At 34.1% G+C, this 24,678-nt stretch overlaps 1 protein-coding gene across 2 annotated transcripts in view; it reads left to right on the plus strand.

The window, feature by feature from the left end:
- LOC127724110 (WASP homolog-associated protein with actin, membranes and microtubules-like) overlaps positions 1-20,057 on the plus strand; it is a 29,314-nt gene extending 9,257 nt beyond the window's left edge. Inside the window, exons 2-5 of one of the 2 annotated variants that reach the window (XM_052230966.1) lie at positions 13,837-14,041; positions 15,547-16,646; positions 17,777-17,875; positions 19,385-20,057. In XM_052230966.1, the coding sequence (XP_052086926.1) occupies positions 15,939-16,646; positions 17,777-17,875; positions 19,385-19,588 (1,011 nt within the window). In that variant the 5' untranslated portion in view covers positions 13,837-14,041; positions 15,547-15,938 and the 3' untranslated portion in view covers positions 19,589-20,057. The remainder of the gene's footprint in view (positions 1-13,836; positions 14,042-15,546; positions 16,647-17,776; positions 17,876-19,384) is intronic. The other variant, XM_052230967.1, reaches the window with a different exon arrangement.
- Positions 20,058-24,678: the final 4,621 nt, after the last annotated feature.

Consider the following 24,678-nt stretch of genomic DNA (forward strand, 5'->3'; position numbering starts at 1 on the left):
TTCAGATTTCAATATGCGAGCTTTGTTGATTGTTTTCAATATTTGAAATAAAAATGTAAACTCTTTTCTTGATGTATATTTATTTCATCAACGATATTCAAACTATATGAAAGCAGGCTATGTTGAAGGCCGTACTTTGACCTATAACTGTTTACTTTTTATACATTGTGACTTGGATGGACAGTAGTCTCATTGGCACTCATACCACATCTTCCTATTTATATTTGTTGTTCTTTAACAATGTTACTGAAATATAATTTTCATTTAATGCATATTTAAACTTTTTGTACAAAAATACATAACATTAAGGACAAAGATAAACATCGAAACAGCAATACAAATGGATAAATATTCTTCAGCAAATTGGAAAAATGCTCATTAAAAGAGTCAATTCGATTCAATCAAATTAAAATACATTTCAATGGGACGTTTTCATATAGCCTTAAAAAAGTTTAAAAAAAATGAAACATGAATTATGACATAAAGATGGCCGTACGGTTGCCTATAATTGCGTACATCCACTTCGTTTGAACTTTGGTGGATAGTTGTCTCATTGGCAATTATACCACATCTCCTAAATTTAAAACTGCTGGTTGAGGTTTTGTGCCCGAGAGTATCAACAGCCCAGTAGCCAAACATTTTGGGTTGACATTAAATATCATTGACATGTTCACTCTTTGTAAACCTATTATTTATAAAAATGTTGGAATTATCTGAAACACTAATGCCTAGATTGCCTTAGCCGTATTGGCAAAACGTTTTGCAATTTTCGGTTTAAAATCCTCTTCAACATCGTAATGTATTCAGTCTTTAAACTTGATTCTTTTGATTGGCATTACAGAGTCTTAAGTAGACAAAACTTGTGTATTGAATCAAATTTAAAGCCTGGTATCTGTGATGAGTTTATCAAACCTTCCTGACAGAACGGTTTCGGAAAATCCTACCCTTTGTAATAACTGGAACAAATAACAATTAATAATTTTTACAACCTGGAATTTACCATACCAACAGAAGAAAGAAATCAACTACAGATGGATATAAACTTTATTTGGTGATAACCTGCAACAGAAAATATTATTGACTTTATGAACATTAATTTGAACTGCACATATTGTAACATTTGTATCTTTTAACTTTTTCCATTTTTGTTTGTTCCGTTACCGTTGTATTTATACATTAAAGTAAAGGCGGACGTTTCAACGACCGTATTTTCACCCTGTATGTAATCAGTTTTATAAAACAAACACAAAATAATGTTTGTTATTTTTTTGATAAAGCAGCAGAAATGTCAGACTTTGAATGTGATGATAATGAGACGCCCCAATTATTAAAACCTCGAGAGGAATCTCCCGACCGAGAAATCATGTTCAGACGGAATCTAGGGCCGAGTGGCAGCGGTACCGCCGGGGACGACGACGAAGCAGGTCAAGGTGACGTACCGATAAGAGACGAATACCGAGGCGTTGGCGAGAATTTTTACCGTAAAGGATACCCGCTTGTACCAAACCAGATAGATTTCCCAGACAGAAACCCAAATATCCGTGGCAACGATCCAGACTCTGTAGTTAGTGGTATAATAAATTCTAACGATGAATACCCGTTCGTCCAAGTGGTTAATTACAGTGATTCAGATGTTAAGCTTTATCCTAACACCATGCTTATTACTTGTGAATCTGTAGTAGCCTTACCTGATTTTAGACAAGACAGATGTGCAGGCGTTAACATAATTCCAAGCAGACAATTAGAAAATGCTGAAAATGGGGTACCAGCGCACCTCCAAGACCTTTTGACAAGAAGTGGCACACATTTGACACCCATAGAAAAGACGACTCTTGCAGAACTCCTGAATAAATTCCAAGATGTATTCTCAAGGTCCCCAGAAGACATTGGAAGAACTGATAAAATTAAACACAGCATTGATACTGGAGATGCTCGACCTGTTAGAGTACCTACCAGGAGACTACCAATTGGTAAGAGAGAAATAGAAAGGACAGAAGTTTCAAAAATGTTAGAACGTGGTATTATTGAGCCCTCAAACAGCCCCTGGATTGCACCTCTAGTCTTAATAACAAAGCCGGATCTAACTACAAGAGTATGTGTGGACTTCAGATCCCTAAATCACTTATCAAGAGTCGATTCTTACCCGGTAGGACGAGTAGATGACTGTTTGGAGGCTTTATCCAACTCTAAACTGTATAATTTAATGGACTTAAATTCAGGATTTTGGCAAGTGGAGCTTTCGGAATCCGACAGAGAGAAAACAGCCTTTTCCACCAGTCAGGGCCTGTACCAATTCACGGTAATGCCATTTGGGTTGTGTAACAGCCCAAGTACCTTTCAGCGTTTAATGGAAGATGTCCTCAGGGGTCTCCAATGGAAGGAATGTTTAGTTTATATGGACGACATCATAGTACCTGGATCAACATTTGAAGAATGTGTCAAGCGACTTGACCATGTTTTTGAACGCCTTTTAGAGGCCAATCTAAAACTCAAGCCCTCAAAATGTAGTTTTTTCCAAAAGAAAGCAAAATTCCTAGGTCACATTGTATCAGAAGAAGGTATAAGCACTGATCCAGGAAAGGTAGGATCTGTTAAAAACTGGCCAGTTCCCAAAACTGTCAAGCAAGTTCGCAGTTTCCTAGGCCTAGCTTCATATTACAGACGATTTGTGGAAGGGTTTGCCAAAATAGCCCGCCCATTAAACAAATTATGCGAGAAAGGGGTAAAATTGACTTGTTCGGATGAGTGTAATGACTCGTTTCAGACCCTGAAAGTGGCACTTACAACGTCACCCATTCTTGCTTATCCTGTACCGGGCCAAACTTTCATTTTAGATACTGATGCCAGTCAGCAAGCTGTTGGTGCTGTACTTTCACAAGAACACGAAGGAAAGGAGCATGTGATAGCTTACACGAGTAAAGCTTTATCAAGGCCTGAACAATCTTACTGTGTAACAAGAAAAGAACTCCTTGCAGTCATTTCAGCTTTAAAACACTTCCATTCATATCTATACGGTCAAAATGTACTTTTAAGAACAGACAATGCCGCAGTTTTTTGGATGAAAAATTTAAAGAAACCTACAGGACAGACAGCCAGATGGCTCCAGGAGCTAGGTACCTATGGTCTGAATGTTATTCACCGCCCTGGCCTGAAACATACCAATGCAGATGCCCTATCCAGAGTGCCTTGTACATCCTGTCTAAACCAACAGACCCAGAATGATGTGCAAAATATTGAAGAAGACAGCAAAGAGACAGCAATCCCCCAATGCACCCAACTTAATCAAATCAGAGCTGTAACAAGATCCAGACAGGTTAATTCAAGTGCAGGATTAATGAAAATTAAAGACCTGATGATAGATGGTTGGGACCAAACCACACTGAGAAAATCACAATTAGATGACCATGAGATATCTGAAATTTTAATGAGAATAGAAGACAAAGAGCGCCCAGAGTGGAACGAAATCTCCAATCAATCCGCAGTTATTAAAACCTTATGGAGACAATGGGATCGACTGGAAATACATCAAGGTCTTCTTTACAGGAAATGGATCGAAAATGAGACAGAAGAATTTCTGCAACTAATCGTACCAACATCAAAAAGACAGGAAGTTATCAGATATTTTCATGATATCCCAACAGGAGGTCACTTAGGCACAGATAAAACCTTAGATAGAATTCAGAAAACTTTTTATTGGCCTTCGATGAAACACACCATTGTCGAATACATAAAACGATGTGACAACTGTGCTGCCCAAAAGCAACTACAAGCAAGAAAGGCCCCTATGGGAAAATTCCTCACTGGTGAACCCATGGAGCGAGTTGCCATGGATATACTTGGTCCTCTCCCAATGTCTAATAACAACAATAGACTTGTACTAGTTCTATCAGATCTATTCAATAAGTGGACAGAAGCATATCCTCTCCCAGACCAAGAAGCAAAAACAGTGGCCCAGGCCCTAACCAATGAATTTATAAGCAGATTTGGAACACCTCTCCAACTATACTCAGACCAAGGTCGGAATTTTGAGTCAAAACTTTTAAAAGAAGTATGCAGCCTGTTACAAATAGAAAAAACAAGTATGAGGCCACAAGCAAATGGCTCTGTGGAAAGATTTAATCGCACATTAGTATCCATGGTTAAAATGTATTGCCAAGAACATCAAGACTGTTGGGATGTGTTTATACCCCAGTTGCTGATGGCGTACCGATCATCAAAACATGCAAGTACAGGTGTAACACCAAATAAAATGATGTTAGGAAGGGAGATAACTCTTCCAGTCTAAGCCTTTATCCCAGAACCAGAAATAGAAAATGAAAACAAATTTAAACCCCATGAAATTGTAGAAATACTCAAAAGTTCCCTTATCAAAGCCCATGACCATGCAAGAAAACACCTTAAAGGAAGTCAGGAATATCAGAAAAAATATTATGACCAAAATGCCAAGAAGAGAGAATTAATTGTAGGACAACCTGTATGGCTACACGACCCAACCAGGAAACCTGGCGTTTGTTCAAAGTTATCGCCTAAATGGAAAGGACCCTTCATAGTTTTGAAGAAAATTGATGATCTGATATATATGGTGAAAAAGTCACCACGGCAACCAGCAAAAGTTTACCACATAGACCGGCTAATACCGTACAAGGGCAGAAACCCACCAACCTGGTACAAGAATAAAGTAGAAAAAAAATTATGAGAAATGAAATTTGTAGTAATTGGCAGAAGATTTGACACATATTTATATACTGTTTATTGTTAATTTTGTATTATGAAGAGAGACAGGAAGAGTTACTGGTGACGATGCGCACTTGTCAGTAAATGTTTTTATTATAGATCCTGTGACGTCTAGACTCATTGGATACATGTGGATAATCTTTTATTTTTAGAGTGGAATTATGGGATTGGCCATCCTAGGAATTCCGCTAAATATCTTATGTTATATTTAATACTCCTGAAGGTAGGAGAGAGATGAAGAAGAGAAGTCCTGTCCAGTCAGCAGAGAGACTACTGATGATGCATATAATCAGTTTACCAATGCCATATATAAAGATAGCCCTATTGTAACCCTTGTACCAGTGTTGAAATGTGACAAAAGAAATAAAGTTATTTCACTCGTTTACCTGAATTAGTTTTGTGTGTATAAAAGGCCTGTCCTGTCCAAGCCTCCCTTTTAACCAGGTACTCAGTGTGGATATACTGCCAGTGTCCATTACAATAGTATAACCTTTGTGTACAAATATTTAGATGTATAATATATACCTGTAGCATTTACCAGTTCCCAATGAGAAGTAGTTGAAGTGCTATATTATACATAAACAGAAAAAAAACCAAACAAACAAAACCAAAACCCTGATGCTAAACCATCCTATTACCAGGATTCCAGTTGTTCCAGCCATTTATTTTCCATGATTTATATTTATTATGAATATTATAAGAAAAAAATTGGTGTACAGTTAAGGGGAGATAATTGAAAAAAAAATATTTAATTGCTACCGCATAGAAACCACCAAGTATACCGGCCACAGAAGTTACTAAGAGAGACCAGTACCAAATAACAAACCATGATTGCCTACCTAAAGAAAAATAACCATACCTAGCCATAAGAGAGACTGTGTAAGAAGATATTTATGTATATATCTATAACCAATTGAAAACTTTAACTTCATAAGTTGACACAAGAACCAAGAAATAGATATCTTACTGTTCCATGCTAAAATAAAATACCATGTAAACACCCTAACTTACCATCCGGTTCAAATCTATATCTTTCAGAATGAGACCGCTGAACCTAGACGAATGTTGGATTTGTCAGCAACAATTTCCTGACCTGAAGACTTTAAAAAGACATTTAGCCAGTAAGGGAACACATGGAGGCCGCCTATCTGTTGTTTGTCTGTGGTGCTTCTCATATGAGAAGAGATTCTCACGGATCAGTGATCTGAAGTGCCACATGGACGAGAAACACCCAGATATAGGACCAAAGTTGGAGAAAAACTTCATGTCCGAGGCAAATGGATACTGGTTCAGTGTATTCCCAGAGGACTACAGGAGATTGGTCACTAAGGTAACACCAAAAGGAAGTTCTACTGCAGTCCAGGCACGGAGCAACGTAACCAGTTGGTTGGGGAAATGCAAATCCATTCGTAGATTGAGACAGAGCTGGGTAGAGGATTGGGCAAGCCATCCAAGCGATTTGGATATGGTGGGAACACCTAGACAGGGAATCAGGGAACCATCTGTGGAGTCAGCAGTGAGTGAGTGGGAGCAAGATGAGCCCACCATAAGCTTGGAAGACGACGCACCCATGGAAGAGTATGACCCACTGTTGCCATCAGTCCTCACACTTCACAGCATTCAGATGAACGCAGATGGACCCCTGACTGCCCTCTTCATGGTAAGATCCAAAGAGATGATATGGTACCGGATAGAGATCGACCCAGTAATAAGAATGGTGGAGAAGTATTATGCTGCATTAAAGAGGAAAGCCAATACCACCAGGCCAACCGACATCTCCACCATGTCCCAAAGCGGATCACCAGTTTATGGAGAAGAATTTTATATAAAGCAACAGATGTGTGCTGACACACTAAACCTCTCTCCTGCCTTGATAACCAGGATCGAAAGACGACCAGACATCTTCTCCTCCACATCAAAATCATCAGTCACCAAGACCCAACCCACCATGGCTCCAAACAACTCTCCACTTCCTATAGTACCAACCAACCAGTCTCTATCTTTAACATCCTCATCATCAGAGCCAACATCATCTGCATCTAAGCCAACCTCTTCTACCACCAACCATCAGCTTTGATAACCAAACCATCATCTTTGACAGCCAAACCATCATCTTTGACAACCAAACCATCAGCTTCGACAACCAAATCATCAGCTTTGATAACCAAACCATCATCTTTGACAACCAAACCATCACCTTTGACAACCAAGCCCACATCTTCCGCATCCGAGCCATCATATTCATCATCCAGGTCAGAATCTTCAACCAACAAGCCTTCAACATATAATGTTCATCACAAAGATACACCCAGCCTTCCAGTGGTCCTACCATCTTCAACAGATTTGACCGCCGCAGAGGAAACCCCTACCCAGAAGAAGGCCAGGGAGATCCTAACCCTGGGTTCCATGCCAGCCATACCACCTGCCAGAAGGGATTGGAAATCAACATCCATTAAAATACCAACTGGGACAACATACTTGGAGTGGCCTCCTAGGGATTGGGAAACCCTAACACCAGACCGTAAGCTGTTGGCCTTGGAATTTGCAGCTTCCTAGTTGGAGTATCACACCACTGGGAAATTTCCAAAACAAGACAGAACGGATTTGTTAGATAAATACAATTTCATGGCCCTTCCTTGCACAAAAGAACAGAAAATAAAAGGCAAAGACAATCTAGTTAGGAAATGTCGGTATTACAATTATGAAATCCTCAGAACAATCGTCAATAAAGACAAACCTGAATTCCAAGTCATTGTAGACCAGCTGTACACTACAAGGGACTTAAGGAACACGTCAACTGACAAAATTATTGATATTTGCAACCGTAGCAAAATTCCGTTACGCCTATTGTAAAAATAACATACTACCTTTACCATAGCAGATAGACATTAAATTATCATGTCACTGGAGAAAACCTTAAATCACAGTGGAAGTCATATATATTTTTTTGTTTCTAAATAATGTGTCAAACACTAACTGTATATCTAAATTCAGGAGAATTTCCGTTTCTAAGGAGGGGATAGTGTAATAACTGGAACAAATAACATTTAATAATTTTTACAACCTGGAATTTACCATGCCAACAGAAGAAAGAAATCAACTACAGATGGATATAAACTTTATTTGGTGATAACCTGCAACAGAAAATATTTTTGACTTTATGAACATTAATTTGAACTGCACATATTGTAACATTTGTATCTTTTAACTTTTTCCATTTTTGTTTGGCAAGTGCCCCCTTCCACTTGTTTACCAAACTCGTTTTACTTGATAACATATTTTTTAAAGATCGTAAGGTGTCTGGCATAAATATTCATATACCTGAAATTATATTTCAACCCATTATAAGTCCTGAAAGTGTCTAAGTAAGGAAATATTTAAGATTTTACTATCGGTCAAAACCATGTTTCTCGTTTCTCTGTGAAGAGCCATTTTACTGATCATGTGACCGCAGTAGGAAATATTTTTGTCGTTGTATCGTTATACCTTTAATATCAAAAAGTAGTCTTTAAGAGTAAGAAATAATGCATTGTATTAATAATTTTATTAAAGCTTCAATGTTTATACCTGTAAAAGAATAGTTTATAGGAATTATATTGTTAACCAGTTTACCGCTGGAATTTAATATAAGTACTCCCGGCGTCTGCTAGTACTACGCACTGCTAGAACTTGGAAACAATTCTAGTTACAAATATTTAAGCTTCTAACTATAAAGTTTAATAAAGGAAAAGTTAAGACTAAGTCCCATCCCTTTGATAATTAATGGACAGGCATTTAAATGTCCATTTTGTACATTATTTCTTAATGTGCAGGTTTTCCTGTAAAGCCCCTATTTTGTCGGACATTTTTCTGTCAGTCCTGACAGGGTTCTCATTGGCCCTCAGGGATCCCTGGCTAGATCCCTTATTTTCGATTGGCTTTCAGGGATCTCAAAAGAGTATAAATAGGGCTCTGCTCAGTGAAATGGCGGATAACGTGTTAGCTCAAGCCTAACTAGTAAGCTTAAACATCTTTTTGAAAGTTATCATTACCAGACCAATTCCAAACAGAAAAGCCAAGCAGGTTAATATACTTTAATTCATTATGATAAGATGAAGTATTTTTAAGGGAAAGTAATGTAGCGGCAGTTATCCCCCACCACACTGAGTGACCGAAATGTCCCGAAAATGATTACTAACTAAGGCGTCTGCATTTGTGTGTATATATATATAGATGTAAATAAATATAATATACGTTAGAACTTTATTTTACAACCCGAATATGGAGTATAATGAGTGTATTGCCTGGCATCCATTCGTCTTCGGAGGTAGGAAATCCAAGATGCAGTATATTCCGGACGAGAGCATAATGGGCCATAAAAATTGTCAACAGACCCTTCCACAATATTACTCGGCCTGTGGCTGCGGTTTGTTACACCTGAAACAATTATGAACAGTTCTACCCTTAAACTGTTATAAACAGTTCTACCCTAAAACAGTTCCTGACATTTCTATCTTTAGAACAGTTTTAGATAGCTCTTCCTTTTTCTTACAGTGTATTGTATGAAATTTTTTCAAACATTTATACACTCATATTATTCAAAAACAATATTGGGATGAATTTTATAGTGTTGTGTTTTGTTTTGTTTTTTTTGTTGTTTTTTTTTTTTATCTTTATGAACTCTTGTTATCAATGCGATCTGAATATACACAGTAATAATATCAAAGCACTCCCCGAGAAAAAAATGTGTTCACTGTGTTATCATTATTTGTTATATCTGAGAAAAAACAACCCCAAAGTGCTCCTCGCCCGGTATATTGGTCATTCTAAGGTTGTGGAGAATACTATCATATCGTATTTCTTGTGTATTTGATATTATTCTTGTTACTCCCCTTTAAGGTATGATTTTTACATCAATACGTTCATCATTATTAATCTCAAATTTTGAATTTGATATATAAATGATAAAAGTAAATTAATGATTTCTTGGAAATTATGTCAAAGTCAAGGTAAGTTCTTTTGCTGCTGGTTCAAGATTATATTGTCTGTTACAAAGATTGTACAACAACTCCATTTGAAAATCCGCATCTGTATCGGTAACAATTCCCCCCTCGGATGGTACATATTCTTTGCTGTCACACAATTTTCATCGAATTTATTTTAAGTTAAGTCAAGCCCTCGAATTTGTTTGATAGCGTTTGTTAGGTACGGAGGGTTGTGAATTTTATTGCTCTGAATCATAGTGCTATGTACAAATCAAACCTCGTCCCATCTAACCTCAATCAGAACTATTATGTGATTCCAAAACACAATGTCTTGAATTATTTGATAGGATTTCTTCATTTAATATGTTTATTTATCCTAAAAATCATCCCGTGGATTCCTTTTCCCAAATAGGCTTCGGTCGATTTAGATTATTTGTTTTTCACTTTACCAATTCTTTCAATACGTTCAAGTATGCCTACTAGTGATATTGGAAAGCATTTCCATCTCATACAATTAAAAATCAATTCCATAGTTAAAACTAGTTCTAGTCAATTTTGATTTCTGAAAAATTACAATTGAAATCTTCATTATGTTTGTATGTCGACGAAAATCTATTGATATCATATCAAATGTTGCTATGAAAAGCATATGATGGGAATTATTGGAGGAATAAAACGTTAAATGAAATTGTTTGCATATTCCCTTCACTAGACATCAGATTAAGTGTGTATATTCAAACATGCTTTGCATTGTGTACAATTTTAACCTTTGAAAGTTAAAATTAGGCAAAGGATAGTATCAAAGACACATCACTTCATTTTTCATCATAAACATGTGTAGCCAAATTGTTTTGTGAGTAGCTAAATCAAAGTGGGTTGTACGACGAGTAAATTGAATAAAAGTACATATCATAAGGCGACATCTAAAATTTTTATTTAAGAACAGTATCGGACAGACAATATTAAGGCATAAAAGAAGTAATAAAATCAATTAAACAATTTGTATAAAAACTTGAGTTTTTTAAACATCTTACTGGGGTTAATTGAAGTACATTATGAAATACAAATTACATTCCACATTATTTATGTCACAGTTTCTGACCATTTTTTTACGCAACTGTAATAATATGAACCGTAGACCATCCCGTCCTCTTTTTGCCGAATGTGACCTACCGAATTAGACTAATCACCTGATTTGTACTTATACAAGCAACACGACTGTTGCTGCATGTTGAGTAGGATCTGTTTATCCCGATTTCACACCCGTCTTTGGAAGGGGCTCGTGTTGCTCAGTCTTCAGTTTTCTATGTTACGTTTTGTATACTGTTGTTTGTCTTTTTGGTCCTTTTCTTTTTTCCCATTGCGTATTCAGATTTGTTTTATTCGACTTATTAGTTAAAATGTCCCTTCAGTATCTTTTTCCTCTTTTAGAATATTTACTAACACGATCAATATTGGGTCTGGACCTGCAATTGAACGAGATAAAATGTATACTGGAGCAAAACTGATCCTTTCCTGTCCATAGAAGCCATGAATAGTGGTGTAATACCACCAAATCATAGTACGTCACATTCGGTTGCATACAATAATAGGTCGAAAAAAAATATTCCCTTGAATTTGACAGTTGTAGGTAATTGATCCTACAATTCATTGCAGTAAAATATTTCTGGGTCATAAACATATATCTTGGGTATTTCAAAGCACCATTTTTTTTTATTTGGGGTTTCTATAGAATATTTTGGAAACTTGAGGTTACATGGTTACTAAAGCGTGTACACAGGTTAAAAAGGGGGTTAAAATTTGATTGGTTAACTTCCAGTGATTGTTATTTTCTTATATGCAATGAAATTTTATGTGAATTTTTTTATATAGTACTGGACAGGATAAAACTTTACTCATGCCAAGTATTTCTTTATTTGAAACAAAGATTAATTCTGCACAATTTTTTGAAAAGTGCAAATTTTACAAAGACTAATAGGGGAAAATCAATGGTGGTATTACACCTAAACAAATATTTTTATTGTACAGCGAGTTTTGAAAAAATTCAAACTATTGGCACACAGGAAGTGATTGCGCTGATATGAAAAAAAAAATGCTTCCACGCTACAATTCAAGCAGATGACCAAATATAACATCATTCCCTTCCATAAAAGCCAAGAGAATTTGATGAAAGTTTCTTACCAGAGATCTTTCGGACGGGTGGTCGTATTGAGTAAGCTGTTACTAGACCTGCTATTGGCGATGCAGGTAAATATATTATTAATACAACTGGTCATTTTAATCCCCTCATCGGATAAATTCTTATATCAAAACTCTCTTTACTTCTTTTGGTCATCAATTCGTCAGTCAATATTATGGTTGAAAGGGATTTGTAACATAGAAATTAAGCGGAAACAAAACTTTTTAAATGTAGAGGATTTTGCAAAATCCAATTTTCTATTTTTTACATAGTACAAAGGACAACTCTTACCAGAAATGTAGCGTTTACGAACTTGAAATTCATGCGTGTAAGTTCAGTTCCGGTCATCTTCCCGATTTTTTATAGAATTGGTTTGTTCACTATATGATAAATAAAAAAACAAGCACGCCGATTAAAAAAAATGATTTTTTTTTATTGACAATATATGTGTAACGTTTGGAGGGCGTGGTTTTTTTTTTAAACCAAACTTCGGCATTTATTTGTATAAATTCAAGTAACACCTGCATATGAAGTATATACATCACACATGTTACGATATTTAAGAGTTTGTGTTTTCTATCATAATTTCATTAATAGCGAGTTGTGCTTACAAGCTAGGAAACTTTTGAACCGAGGGTTATAAGTAGAAAAGTTGAAGTCATTTCTTCAAACGTTTTACGGGCGCCATCATGATTTGGTTAACCGTTATGGAATATTTGATGACACCTGATATGTTCCTCATTCATCTTTTCCTCGATTGTGACATCACTTAATGAGACTTAATATCAAACATGTGCTTGCCATGAGCAACACGATGGTTGATCTACTTTGCAAAACCTATTTGAAATATTTATTATGTTGTTTCTTAGCGCTATATGCCTGGAATATTCAGCTAAATGTTTAGCATTGAATAGACCAATTCTTCTAAACCAGCGCTCTAATCATGAGAGAGTAATTCGGTATAGTCCAACAAAATAAGAAGGTAGATATATTTTGTCCTTGTTTATCTGTAAATGTTAATGATTAAAATAAAGAAGGTGTTGTAAATTAAGATTCAAGATGAAAGGGAGTGAATATTAGGTAAATAAGCTCTTTATAGGTAAATATTTGAGGAGAAAAATGAATAAGGGAACAATATACGATGTTGGTTTTGAGCATCACTAAAGGGAAATTAATACCAATTATCTGTATCCATCAACCCAAGTTGGGTACGGATGGTCAACAATTATGTTTAAACTTTCTGACAACAAACATTGAGATAAAATATCAAAAAAAGAATGTTATGTCACACTTTATGTTGTTTGGTTACCAAGGCAACAGAGATTAAATTTAAGCAAAAAACAAACTATTTTGGGGATTCTCTGCTTAGTCACTTATACATGTATATGATATCATATGTTTGTTAAAGTTCATATCATTTTTAAATCTCTTAATTTACACCAAATGTTTCATCCATCTAGGTAAACAGTATGAATTTGGGCATATGTTTAGGCAATTATGTTCACTGAATAAAAAAAAACGTTTCAATCTGTCTTAAATGTATTCTATTCAGCTCTCTGTAAAAAAAAAGCAATCGAGAAAAAAACTTAACGCCTACATAAAACAGTATATCTCGTCGGTGATTTCAAGTTTAATAACATCAATGCAAGTGTATTTTGATATTAAACATTGTATCTGCTCTTCAGTGCATTTTGAATAAAAAAATATTGTTTGCTGTAATGACTCATCAGGGTGTTGCTGTGGGTTATAGTGTTGGTACAGTTATTAATAAATAGGTTCGTAAATATCTGTCATTCAGACATATTTTCTTTACTAAATATTCATAATACTTGTAAAAATTAACTGCCTCGAAACAAAGTTGTAATCTTTGATTAAAGTCAAATCAGTCTATAATTTAAACATTTTAATATCTTGTTTAAAACCATATCCTTTTCTATTGATTTCTTTTTTGTTTTTCAGGTAAAGATCTGCCAGCAAGCCATACTGTAGACTATAATAAAATAATTGATTACTATGAAATCGATTGCTCTGATCTATTTACCGGCAGGTGATTTCAATTGAATTACTCGGCACATCAATAGTGTTTTAATATTGCTTCCAATAAATATAAAAATACATGTGGGTGAAGTTTTCCACCTTCTCTAACATGATAATTAGTTGATAGGTAAGTTGATACTTTTTTACATAACTTCTATTGCCGCATGATATTCTTCATATTCTTTACTTGATGCATGTTCCATAATGATTGTTTCATTTATTGATTGTTACTCTGACGTACAATGACAAATATTTTACGCACATTATGTACTCGCAGAATGATAAATGCTACCTCCTCCAAAAAAAGAGACAGGCCGGGAACCAGTTCCTGGATTAAAAAAATATATATCCGGGGTTGGGTTTCAAGGAGCAAGTGAAGTAGGACCTAGATCCCTTTAAATTACATGTATTCATGTCAGTGCAACATGTTTTATTTTTTTATTTAATTCGTGGCATTTCTAAGGAGATGCAAAGATTCAAAACCCCTTTCCTTTTCCCCTTTTAAATATATACGGGAATATTTCTTCCTAAATTTCATTTTTCCTAGGGATTCTCAAAATATAGTTTTTGTTTGTGTGTTGTGTGTGTATTTTGTGTTCATTGTAATTAGAATCCGACCATGATCTTAGCCTTTGTTTTTTTCGTGTCTATGTGAATTTGATAATTCCTTTGTATGTTCTTTTTCACATGCTACAAGAGAATCGTCCGAAGTATCCCAAAAGAGAGGTGGAAGATACCAAAGTTATAATCAAACATAAGTAGACGAAAAGTTGACAACGCCATGGTAAAACGAAAAACTACCCTTAGACAAACAACAGTATACAAAACACTGCATAGAAAACTTAAGACCGAGCACCAAGAACCCCATCAAAAACCGGGAGTAATCTCTGGTTCTCCTAAATATCGAGGAAGTGGTCCCCGTCCTGTTTCTCTGTTGTAGGATGGAAATCATTTAACATGTTTCTCTAAATAAAGAATTATCGTTAAATATTCGTCAGTGGACGTCACACAAACAATCAATGAATAAGTCAATATGAAATATGCATCTTTTTACGTAATACAAACTCTTAATTATTAAGTAATGAACCATTCCAACGATCAATAAACCAATCAATCAACCACAACACACAGCGACCAACCAACCCATCGATATGTGAAACTTGTCATTTGGTGTAATGCAAACACATTTTATCAACCAACCAACCGAGCAATCAACCAAACATTATGTTTAACTTAGATAATATGGAATGACATTAAAAACCAATTTGTTTTGCTAAAACAGCCTTTTCCTACAACACCTATTTGCTAAAACGATTATTAAATATTTTTTTTAATGCAATATTTCAAAGCTGATAATGTACTGCTAATTATGAAAGTCATACTTTTGAGATAATCCCTTATTCAAATGTCTCAACTCTAGACTCTCGACTCTCACTTGTCAATTTTAAACATGTAACTTACATGTCTAATATCAAGATCCAATTTTAAATTTTAAAAAACGAACCATGAGTAAAATTGATTCAACGATAAACGTGTTGACTTAAAGCGCTATTCATATTTGTTTATATGTGACCTTGGCTTTTCCTAAGCATATATTTAAATAAATTTGTGAGTATTTCATTTATTTAAAAGGTTTGTTTAATGAAGTATTCATCCACATGATTTCAAGGGTGTGGCGTAGAGAAATTGACAGCATATTTTAACCTTATCTTTGCCATACAAAGCTGGTAACTATGGAATAAGCCTTTGACTGACGGATGGACCTATATGCAGTAATTATAACTACGAATGTGTATAAAAAAAATGCTTTAAATTCTATAAAGTGCGGTGGGATTTATTACAAGGTAATTTTATATGTGACACGGTTTATTTGACTGTAATGAGCAGTTATAGACACCACAGCAACACAAATAACTATAATGAAATGAGAGCGAAGGAAAATAAAAATGTACGAGCCAATAACATGTTGATGTGTTAAAATAGCCGATAGTGAATATTTTTCTCGATGTTATCAATTTACACTTATGGATAATAAGAAAATGGCTGAGAGTTCGAGATCTAAGCATGAGGTGAGGTCATCTAGAATTAAAGCTGCACGTGTTCAATATGCCCCCGAGGGCAGACGAGGCAATGTTTATATAGATGATGAAGATATGCTTTCTAGTGAAAAAGGAATCAAAAATCATAGAGATGTTAGAAGACCAAGATCCGAAGAACTAGTAAAGTATGTTAAAATGCCAGAATCTGAAGAAAAAATTGTAAAATACGTTACTAGGAATAACTACCGAGACAGGAAACCTATTGGGTATGTTACAAAAGAACCAGCAGCTGATGAAAAGACTTTCCAAAGGCTAAAATATTATGACACCCGAAAGGAATATGTAGTTCAGCGTGAGTCAACACGCGACGTCCATTGTCAGATAACATCAAAGTACGAGATACAACGACCGCCAACGCGCGACGTCCATTGTCAGATGACATCAAAGTACGTGATACAACGACCACCAACACGCGACGTCCCTTGTCAGGTGACCTCAAAGTACGAGATAAAACGACCGCCAACGCGCAACGTCCATTGTCAGACTATAATAAACAATTTTCGTGATGTGGCATGTCAAAGTTGTGCAACGCCACCTACTCCGACTCCACCTACACCAACTCCACCACCACCACCTACACCGACTCCACCACCACCACCTACACCGACTCCAGCACCGCAACCTACTAAAAAGGTAATTATTCGAAGTCTTATTTGACACAAAATTTCGAAAAAAGTCTTTATGAAGAGTACTTTCATTCATATTTTAAAGAATACAAACAACAAACTGATGCGGATCAAACATTACTTAGTCTCGTTTTCTAACGTCGTCCGCTATTACATGATTTCGCATTAAATGAATCTATTCAATATTTTCGGGCTTGTATTTTCATTTTCTGTATTTTAAAAAAAACGAAAACTGTAAACCACTTTAAAAAATAAGGGAAAAAAGACAGGGCAAGTAAATACATGTTTTATCACCGTAAGTTATATGTTGCAGGACCATTTTCGAGTTGTTTGATTCTACAACTGTTGTAACTGATATAAACTGACCTTTGAGGCAATGAAATGTTTACTTTTTTGTACACCTCAGGGTGAACGCTATAAAGATGGGTAAAGTACATAAGTCATTTCGGGACTAACGAGTATTCTGTCCAAAAATTACTTTTCCTTTATTTCTAAACTTTTAGTAAAGGAAGTTTCAAATGGTAGGAAAAAATAGTTAAAGGTATTTTTCTTGTAGATTTTCTTTCCATATAACACTCGTAACATTATGCCATTGTTTACTTAGCAAAACATTAATTAGCCCATTAACATAATAATAAATTGGCATTATACAAAATGATACACATTAATGTGAACAACCGAGTATTCTTTCATGGCACGTTAATAATAGAAACTTTTTACATTTCTTGGTATGATTTACAAAGCAATGGATATGGATAATATCTACAACAAAGATTGATTTTATTGGGGTTAACATTTCTTGGTTTTGTCTATTAACTTTATTTCATAGGGGTTAATTTTCATGGTTTCAATTTTGTGAAAGTATTAATCTTTGGAGGTGAAAATTTCGACAGGGTTTTAAATTCGAGGTTAATATTGATCCACGAAATATACGAAATATAAACCCAACAAAACTTTCTGATTTAATATATAAATCAACTGCTTAATTTTTTTTTATATATCAAACAAAGATTCGCGTGCAATATTGTCAAATTGTGGTATAATCACGGTTCAAAGAAATTGATAATCACAACAGTTTATGCTGAGTGTAAAACTTTATTTCTTTTCTTCCATCTTTAAAAGCAATTTAATTTGTAGGACCAGTTAGTTTATTGTATAGATTTGAGACCACCTACAGAAATAATAGAGCCGAAACCATTTAATGTATTTAAACGTTGTATCGTACCTCAACCGAAGGTAAGAAATCGAAAAAGATGTGAGACAAATACCAAAATTACAAATTCAAATAAGATATAAAAAACAGCATTTAAATAGAATCATGAAACAACGACTAAATTAATTTCTAAATACGAATAAAAAGAAACTAACACTATTCTTTATGAGATATCTGTGACTCAGATGACCACAGGTATGCCCCAACTGTCGTACATGAAGCAACAATCTCATCCGGTTACCTCGATTGTAGCATCATCGAATGTAACTCATCACTTAGTACTTTTCATAGACATAATTAGTTAAGCACGATCTGCTCACCCTTCGAGAGCACCTGAGATTACCCGCAGTTTTATGTGGGGTTCAATTTGCTCAGTCGTAGTTCTCATTTTGCAGATCAGGCCGGCTCGTTATTACTAGTAAAGCAATTTGATCTAAACAGATCTTGCTATTCAGTGTGAGCCAAGGCTCGGTGTTGAAGACCGTACTTTGACCTATAATGGTTTACTTTTATAAATTTTGACTTGGATGGATAGTTGTCTCATTGGCACTCATACCACATCTTCTTATATCTACTTAAAAGACTGAACAATAAGTAAGTAAGACAATTTCAGTCTTTCGGTAATTTTTGAAACTTATCTACTGCGGTAAATTCAGTACTGTTCAGATATTTCGCTGGCAGTCAATTAAGATCTGTTCAGTCTGTATACAGAATGTGGAATAATTGTTATTTACCTGTACACAACAACAACATACTGAATTGTCTGAAAAGCTACTGAAAAACGTAACTTATTGTCTGTAATCGAATTTTCTGAACAGTACTATATATTTCGCAGTGGATAGTTTTTTTGGCTATATTATAATTTCCTTTTCTCCAAATCATGGTTATTTTTGTACTCTTTGTATCTACTGCCTACTTTTTTCTAAATAATTGTATGTTATATGAGTCGTGATGATTTTTTCTCTCGTTCCGGTTGTGTTATGCTGTTTCAATTCTCCTCTTGTCTGTGTCATCTAATTGTATCCCTAATACGACAGTTAAAATGTCTTTCTAATTTTTTACGATCAATAATACAAACCTTTCTAAAAGACAAAAACTTAAAGCATTTTACCAGTCCCCACTTCACGTTACGATACACTGATGGTGACCTTCTGAACCTATTAATCTATATATATTGCGTCTCATTTATCGAATCTAGTTTGCCATAATGGGTACTGCCGAAGCCAGAAAGTGTTTTTTTCTCGAATTTGGCTGTCTATGGCTTATATGATGTAATACAATGATGTAATATAAAACACTAAATATCAAATCCAGAAAAAATTTAAAAATCCTTTCTAATTGACAAATGATTTGTTAAAGCTTACTCTGCCTCTGATGTATATTTTACATAAACGATCTATAAATCAGTCTCTAAATGCAAAACAAAGTGTCAAAAAAATATTATTTTAGTTTTATAAAAAAAAAAACATTTAGACTATCGCTTTTATCTTTGACGGCATTACGATTATTAATATTTTCAGTCATTATTTCAGAAAAAAAATGACGATTATATAGTCACGGTTGGTGGAGGATGGAATAAAATGAACGACTATATGGAAAGACATGATCCTGTGAAGAGATTCGTTTACGAAAGACAGCAATTGAAAAACTCCAATTTACCGGAAAAAAAGAAAAAGTACTATGGATTCAAATCAATTTATAAGTCACCTCAATATAAAAGGGCATATCGTTTTTAAGAATTAAAATATTTTTCAGGATATTAGATAAATGACATACATTTGTGTAAAGTTAAATACGGATTTTATTGTTTATAGTCTAATATCTAGATTGCTGCTTATTAGTCTCCTATTATTCCATATAAGCTGTGTCCACCGTCTCAGAACAAGCATACTTAAAATGATATTTTTATATTAAAAATGTTTATTTCATAAATATGTATTTGAATTAAGAGTTCAATTCTAAGTTGATCATATATGGTTTAATATGTTCTGGTGTGATCTGTTTTTTGCATTTTATGCTCCCAGATATTCAATTTAATTAACAGTTATTCCTCTTTCTGGAGAAATGCTTATTGTAAGTTAATGTTATCTATAAAAAAAAGTCAAGCACTGATCATATTAGACACCACAAACCTGTAGGCGAGACATTTAGTTTCAGTGTTTCATATGCGAGCTTTGTTGTGAGTTTTTAATCTTTGAAATAAAATTGTAAAGTCCTTTCTCGAGGTAAATGTATTTCACCAACAATTTTCACACTATAAAAATACTATGAAAGAAGGCTTTGGTGATCTTTCTGATGATCTTTTAACAATGTTCATTATATGCAAATTAAAACGTTTTCTACAATGGTAAACATCAGAAGAGCAATACAAATGGGTAAGAAATATTATAAATAAAGAATGCAAATTGGCATGCTGATAAGGACCTAAAAATGTTTTAGATGCGAAAAATTAATACGTCAATTGCCCATTTTCCCCCAGATAATTACAAAGACGGATTCTGTTATATATATTTTAGATACAATATACTGCATCAATTGCGATAAAAATCAAAATTAAGAATAAGGAGGACAATAAGCAACTGACACAAATCAAAGACGGAAAGTAACCACACTACACCGACAGTAGCTGTAATGACTGTGACAGATTAGTTTGTCTACAGAAAAGCGCTTTGGACACATAAAATTTATTAAGTGTTGTTTTAATTTATACATTATTGAGTTGATTTCGCTGCTGGTGGACTGTAAGTCCCCGCGGGTATCATCAGCTCAGTAATCAGTACTTCGGTACCGACATGATAATAGCAATTATTTTTTAAATTGTCTGTTGATAGATTTAGAACTCTCTTATTTCTGCGTCACACTATCCCTAAACGGACACACAATAAAGGAAATTTTCGGATCTGATCGTAAAAACATCGGGCTATTCGTGAGGGCATCTTAAGGCCATTATATGACCGCCGGTTGAGCTTTTATATATAGTGCGTATTAATCAAAGATCCTATAAGATTTTCAAATTGAACAAGAGAAGCTAACTTCTTACAGATTCCGCTTCAAATTAAATTGTTTTCCAAATCCCCTAGATCCAAACATTTCGTCCAACGGCATGTAGTTTCAGGATAGAATATATTTGTAAGAGATCAATCAGAATCCCTTTTTGTATGTTGATTTGAATTTTTACGAGTTTCAACATTTGTCAGCTTCCTATGTTTACCGTGTTAACAACAAATTTAATCAAGAATACCCTGATTATTTTTACGTCATTTGTTTCATTATCTACTGACATTATTTGTAATCCTTTCACATTAAAAAACAGAGTTTGTTTAGTAAATTTCAATGCACAATTTACTAGTATAAAGCATATTTATCAAATGTTAGAATAAAGAAGTGTAATTATATGCATTTAAACAACTTAACAATCTAAAAACGTTTTCAATCGGATAAAATTTCCATTAAACATTTCAAAAGAATCCATGTAAGAACAATACAATGCAAACCTTCAAATGCACGTATACATGAAGTTAAACAAACAGGCTATCAGATTTGTATATTTAACTGGTATATTTTTCAAATTCACGTCTAGGTCTACTACCTATTTAGACACTTATTGAATTTACATATTATCGATGACTTGTATTTCATCAAAACATTTGCTAATGGAAATCCCTATTCTTCTAGAGTATCTGATATCAAACCAAGTTAGAGTATTCATTTTCCCAAAACCTATTGTTTTCATACTTCATGTATACCCTAGATACTTTAATGAAAACTGATATTAAGGTAATGTCAGAAAAATATCTCTCTTTCATATAACACATGCTAATAATTGACAATAAATTGCTATTGATATAGTTTATGATCAGAATATTGAATTTAGTTAAATTTTACCGCAAAAAATATCTTCAACAACAATTGCATTATCTTTGTAAACGAAAATATTGATGATAATGTACAATGAGTAGTCGATTGTTCGTATATTCGCCAGAAATACCATAGTACTCAATACTCGTTAGTAATCAAGTGATAAGATAAATTCAAAAGATGCAAACTCGAGTGTTCACAAAAAACACCATAGCAACTAAAGAAAACATTGAAATACAAGTCTTTTATCTCACTTTTACTATAGTGTCATGTTTACTTTTTGCACAATGAGAAAACAGAATCCAAAATTGTCTTTTCTGGTCATGTTTTTAATCCGATAAGAACCAAATAAGAACTATTTGTAGAAGATTTTTCATACATTTGTCCTACAAAATTGACCAAGTTTGGTTAAATCTGGACAAAGCTTCAAACGAGGTGATTAGAAGAACAAAATGAATAAGTTTTTTTCCATAAGGTTTCAAGGACATTCCATAGTATTAATCCTACCAAGTTTGGTTCAGATGCGACGGTTCGTTTCGAATTCATATGAGAAACGGAAATTTCATTTTTTTTTAAACTACAGACTCAAAGTCGGTAATAGAAGACAGAAAAGATTTAACTAGAAACAGAACGAATACACATGAAGATTTTGTTCAAGGAAGGATTACGTACGCTATGGAAAAAGACAATTACAAAGAATCCAATGTCAGGGAAAAGGATGAGATAAGGCAAATGCAGAAATCGCCAAAACATTACACGATAATAAACAAAATCAAACATCGACGAAAAATCAAACCCCTTGACAACATTTACCTCAAAACACATACGAAAGTATTGTCTTTGTTGAATTAAAGAAGCCAACTTATATTCATTCGAACAAATATTTCATTATAAGATACGATTCTGATCATGATGAAAATGAAGTTAAGCCACGAAAATTCTCTCAATATAATCCGTTTCTTGACAACGTAAATGAAATGAAAAATGGAAAATGTTATCGCACAAATTCCGTCGGACATCAATAATATTACATGTATATATTAGGTGCATTATACTACACCTATTGCGATAAAAAAAAATAAGGGTACAATATGCAACTGACACAAATAAAAAAAACATATATTTGCATTTCTTAATTGATTTTTTAAACAGCAACAGTATGTAAAGATCAATGCTAGAACTCAAATACAAATTGTATGCTCGTATACTCCCATAATATGTTTAGCTGTAATCTTTTTTATATTATATTAACGTTTTACTAATACATCTAATATTGTTAATATTGTGTATGCAGTGAAATCGCCTACACAACAACGGCTGTAAATGTAATAACTGTGACTGATAAGATCGTCTTCACGTTTTCTGGAACGTCAAACTTTCCAACAGCTGATGGGCATTATCTTATCATTATGACACCTGATATGATCAATTCCCCTGTTTTCCAATTACTTTACAAAAGAGCAGAAGTAGCCTTAAATATCAAACATTGAGAACTAATCGTAATATATATATTGCATGCATTGGTCGTTAAATCAATATAAACTCGAGACTCAAAGAAGCCCGTATTTGTGCATAATATTCATCAATTGTGTAGTGAGATTTTTAACATTTAAGAATGTTCACTGATCTGGTTATTGTTTTTTTGTCAGATATTCGGAATTCTTCGGTTTTATCCATGTAGAAACATTAAACATTTTGTCTGTTAACCCCTATTTTTCTTTCAAAAATTTTATGACATGTGCTTTAAAAGCCATTTTTTAATATCTCATGAAATCTTTTTTATTTTTTCGTAGTGTTTCAAAGAAAAAAAGTATCAAATTTGAATGTATGAGAATCATTTCCCACCAAATTTTCGATGGCTTATATCGCAAAACAAGCACACAGACTTTTCTCTTTTTTTTGCATTTTTAGTTCCATTTTGATTTGCAATTAATTTATGACAGTCCTTTAAAACGCGTGCTATTTTGAAACCAAGCAGCCAACATCCTTACCAAGAAAAGATGGCACCGGATTGCTGTATTTTCACTTATCACCTAGATTCAAAACATTTCACAATGTAGTTTCAGAGGAGAAGATGTTTGCATATTTCATGTATTTAGAAAGAGAAATTTTTACTATGAATGTAATATAATAGGTAAGTTTTGCAGTGCATGTCGATGATGATATAGGACAAGAAAATTAATATTGCCACTTGACGATGAAGACATGTTAGATAGGTGATAATTTTTGCTATCTACGGACTCCAAAAGGGTAGTTGCAAGGGTTTCTTTAACGAGTATATAGCACATTAAACATGTTAAAATAAAATGATTGTTTATAGATGCAATTTCGTCTACCTGATGTTCAGTTCGGTACTGTTTTCTGATAACAACATGACAACAATAATAAGACTGACAGCTTTAAAGAAATATGACTGATTAAAGGTGCAATTTTGTGTAGATTTGTATGTGTTATTGTCAGAGATGCCTATTTTGATTTTATTAATTAGATTGAAAAGGCCGACCGTGTGGACCCTCATGGGTATTCAAGGTTGTTATATACCCCCGTTCTGATTGAATATTAGTTACAAAAATTGTATAAGAAAGTTATTAAATGAATAAATTAAAGATATCATATACTATTTCAAAAAGACATTACTAACCGGAATTTGTTTACCTTCAACACCATGTTTTAAACCCGTGAGACGGAGTCGACTGGAGTTGTTTCAATACAAAATGTTTAGTACAATTAGTTTAATATCTTTAATTTCCTATGTGATAATCTAATAGAAATGACTGTATTGTTTAATGATCGTAAAGTGCACCGAAGAAGGTCTTCGTTTCCCTTTTTTTTTCTTTTAGTTTCCAGTGAAATTGTGGAAAGAGAACTGAAATATTAATATGATTGCCTATCACTGTATCATTGAGGTATTCATGGGAAACACTAAAGTGTTCACGCATTTACTTGAATATCCCGTAAGATAAATTGA

The sequence above is a fragment of the Mytilus californianus genome, unplaced genomic scaffold (assembly GCF_021869535.1).
Source record: "Mytilus californianus isolate M0D057914Y unplaced genomic scaffold, xbMytCali1.0.p SCAF_14, whole genome shotgun sequence".
Taxonomy (NCBI): domain Eukaryota; kingdom Metazoa; phylum Mollusca; class Bivalvia; order Mytilida; family Mytilidae; genus Mytilus; species Mytilus californianus.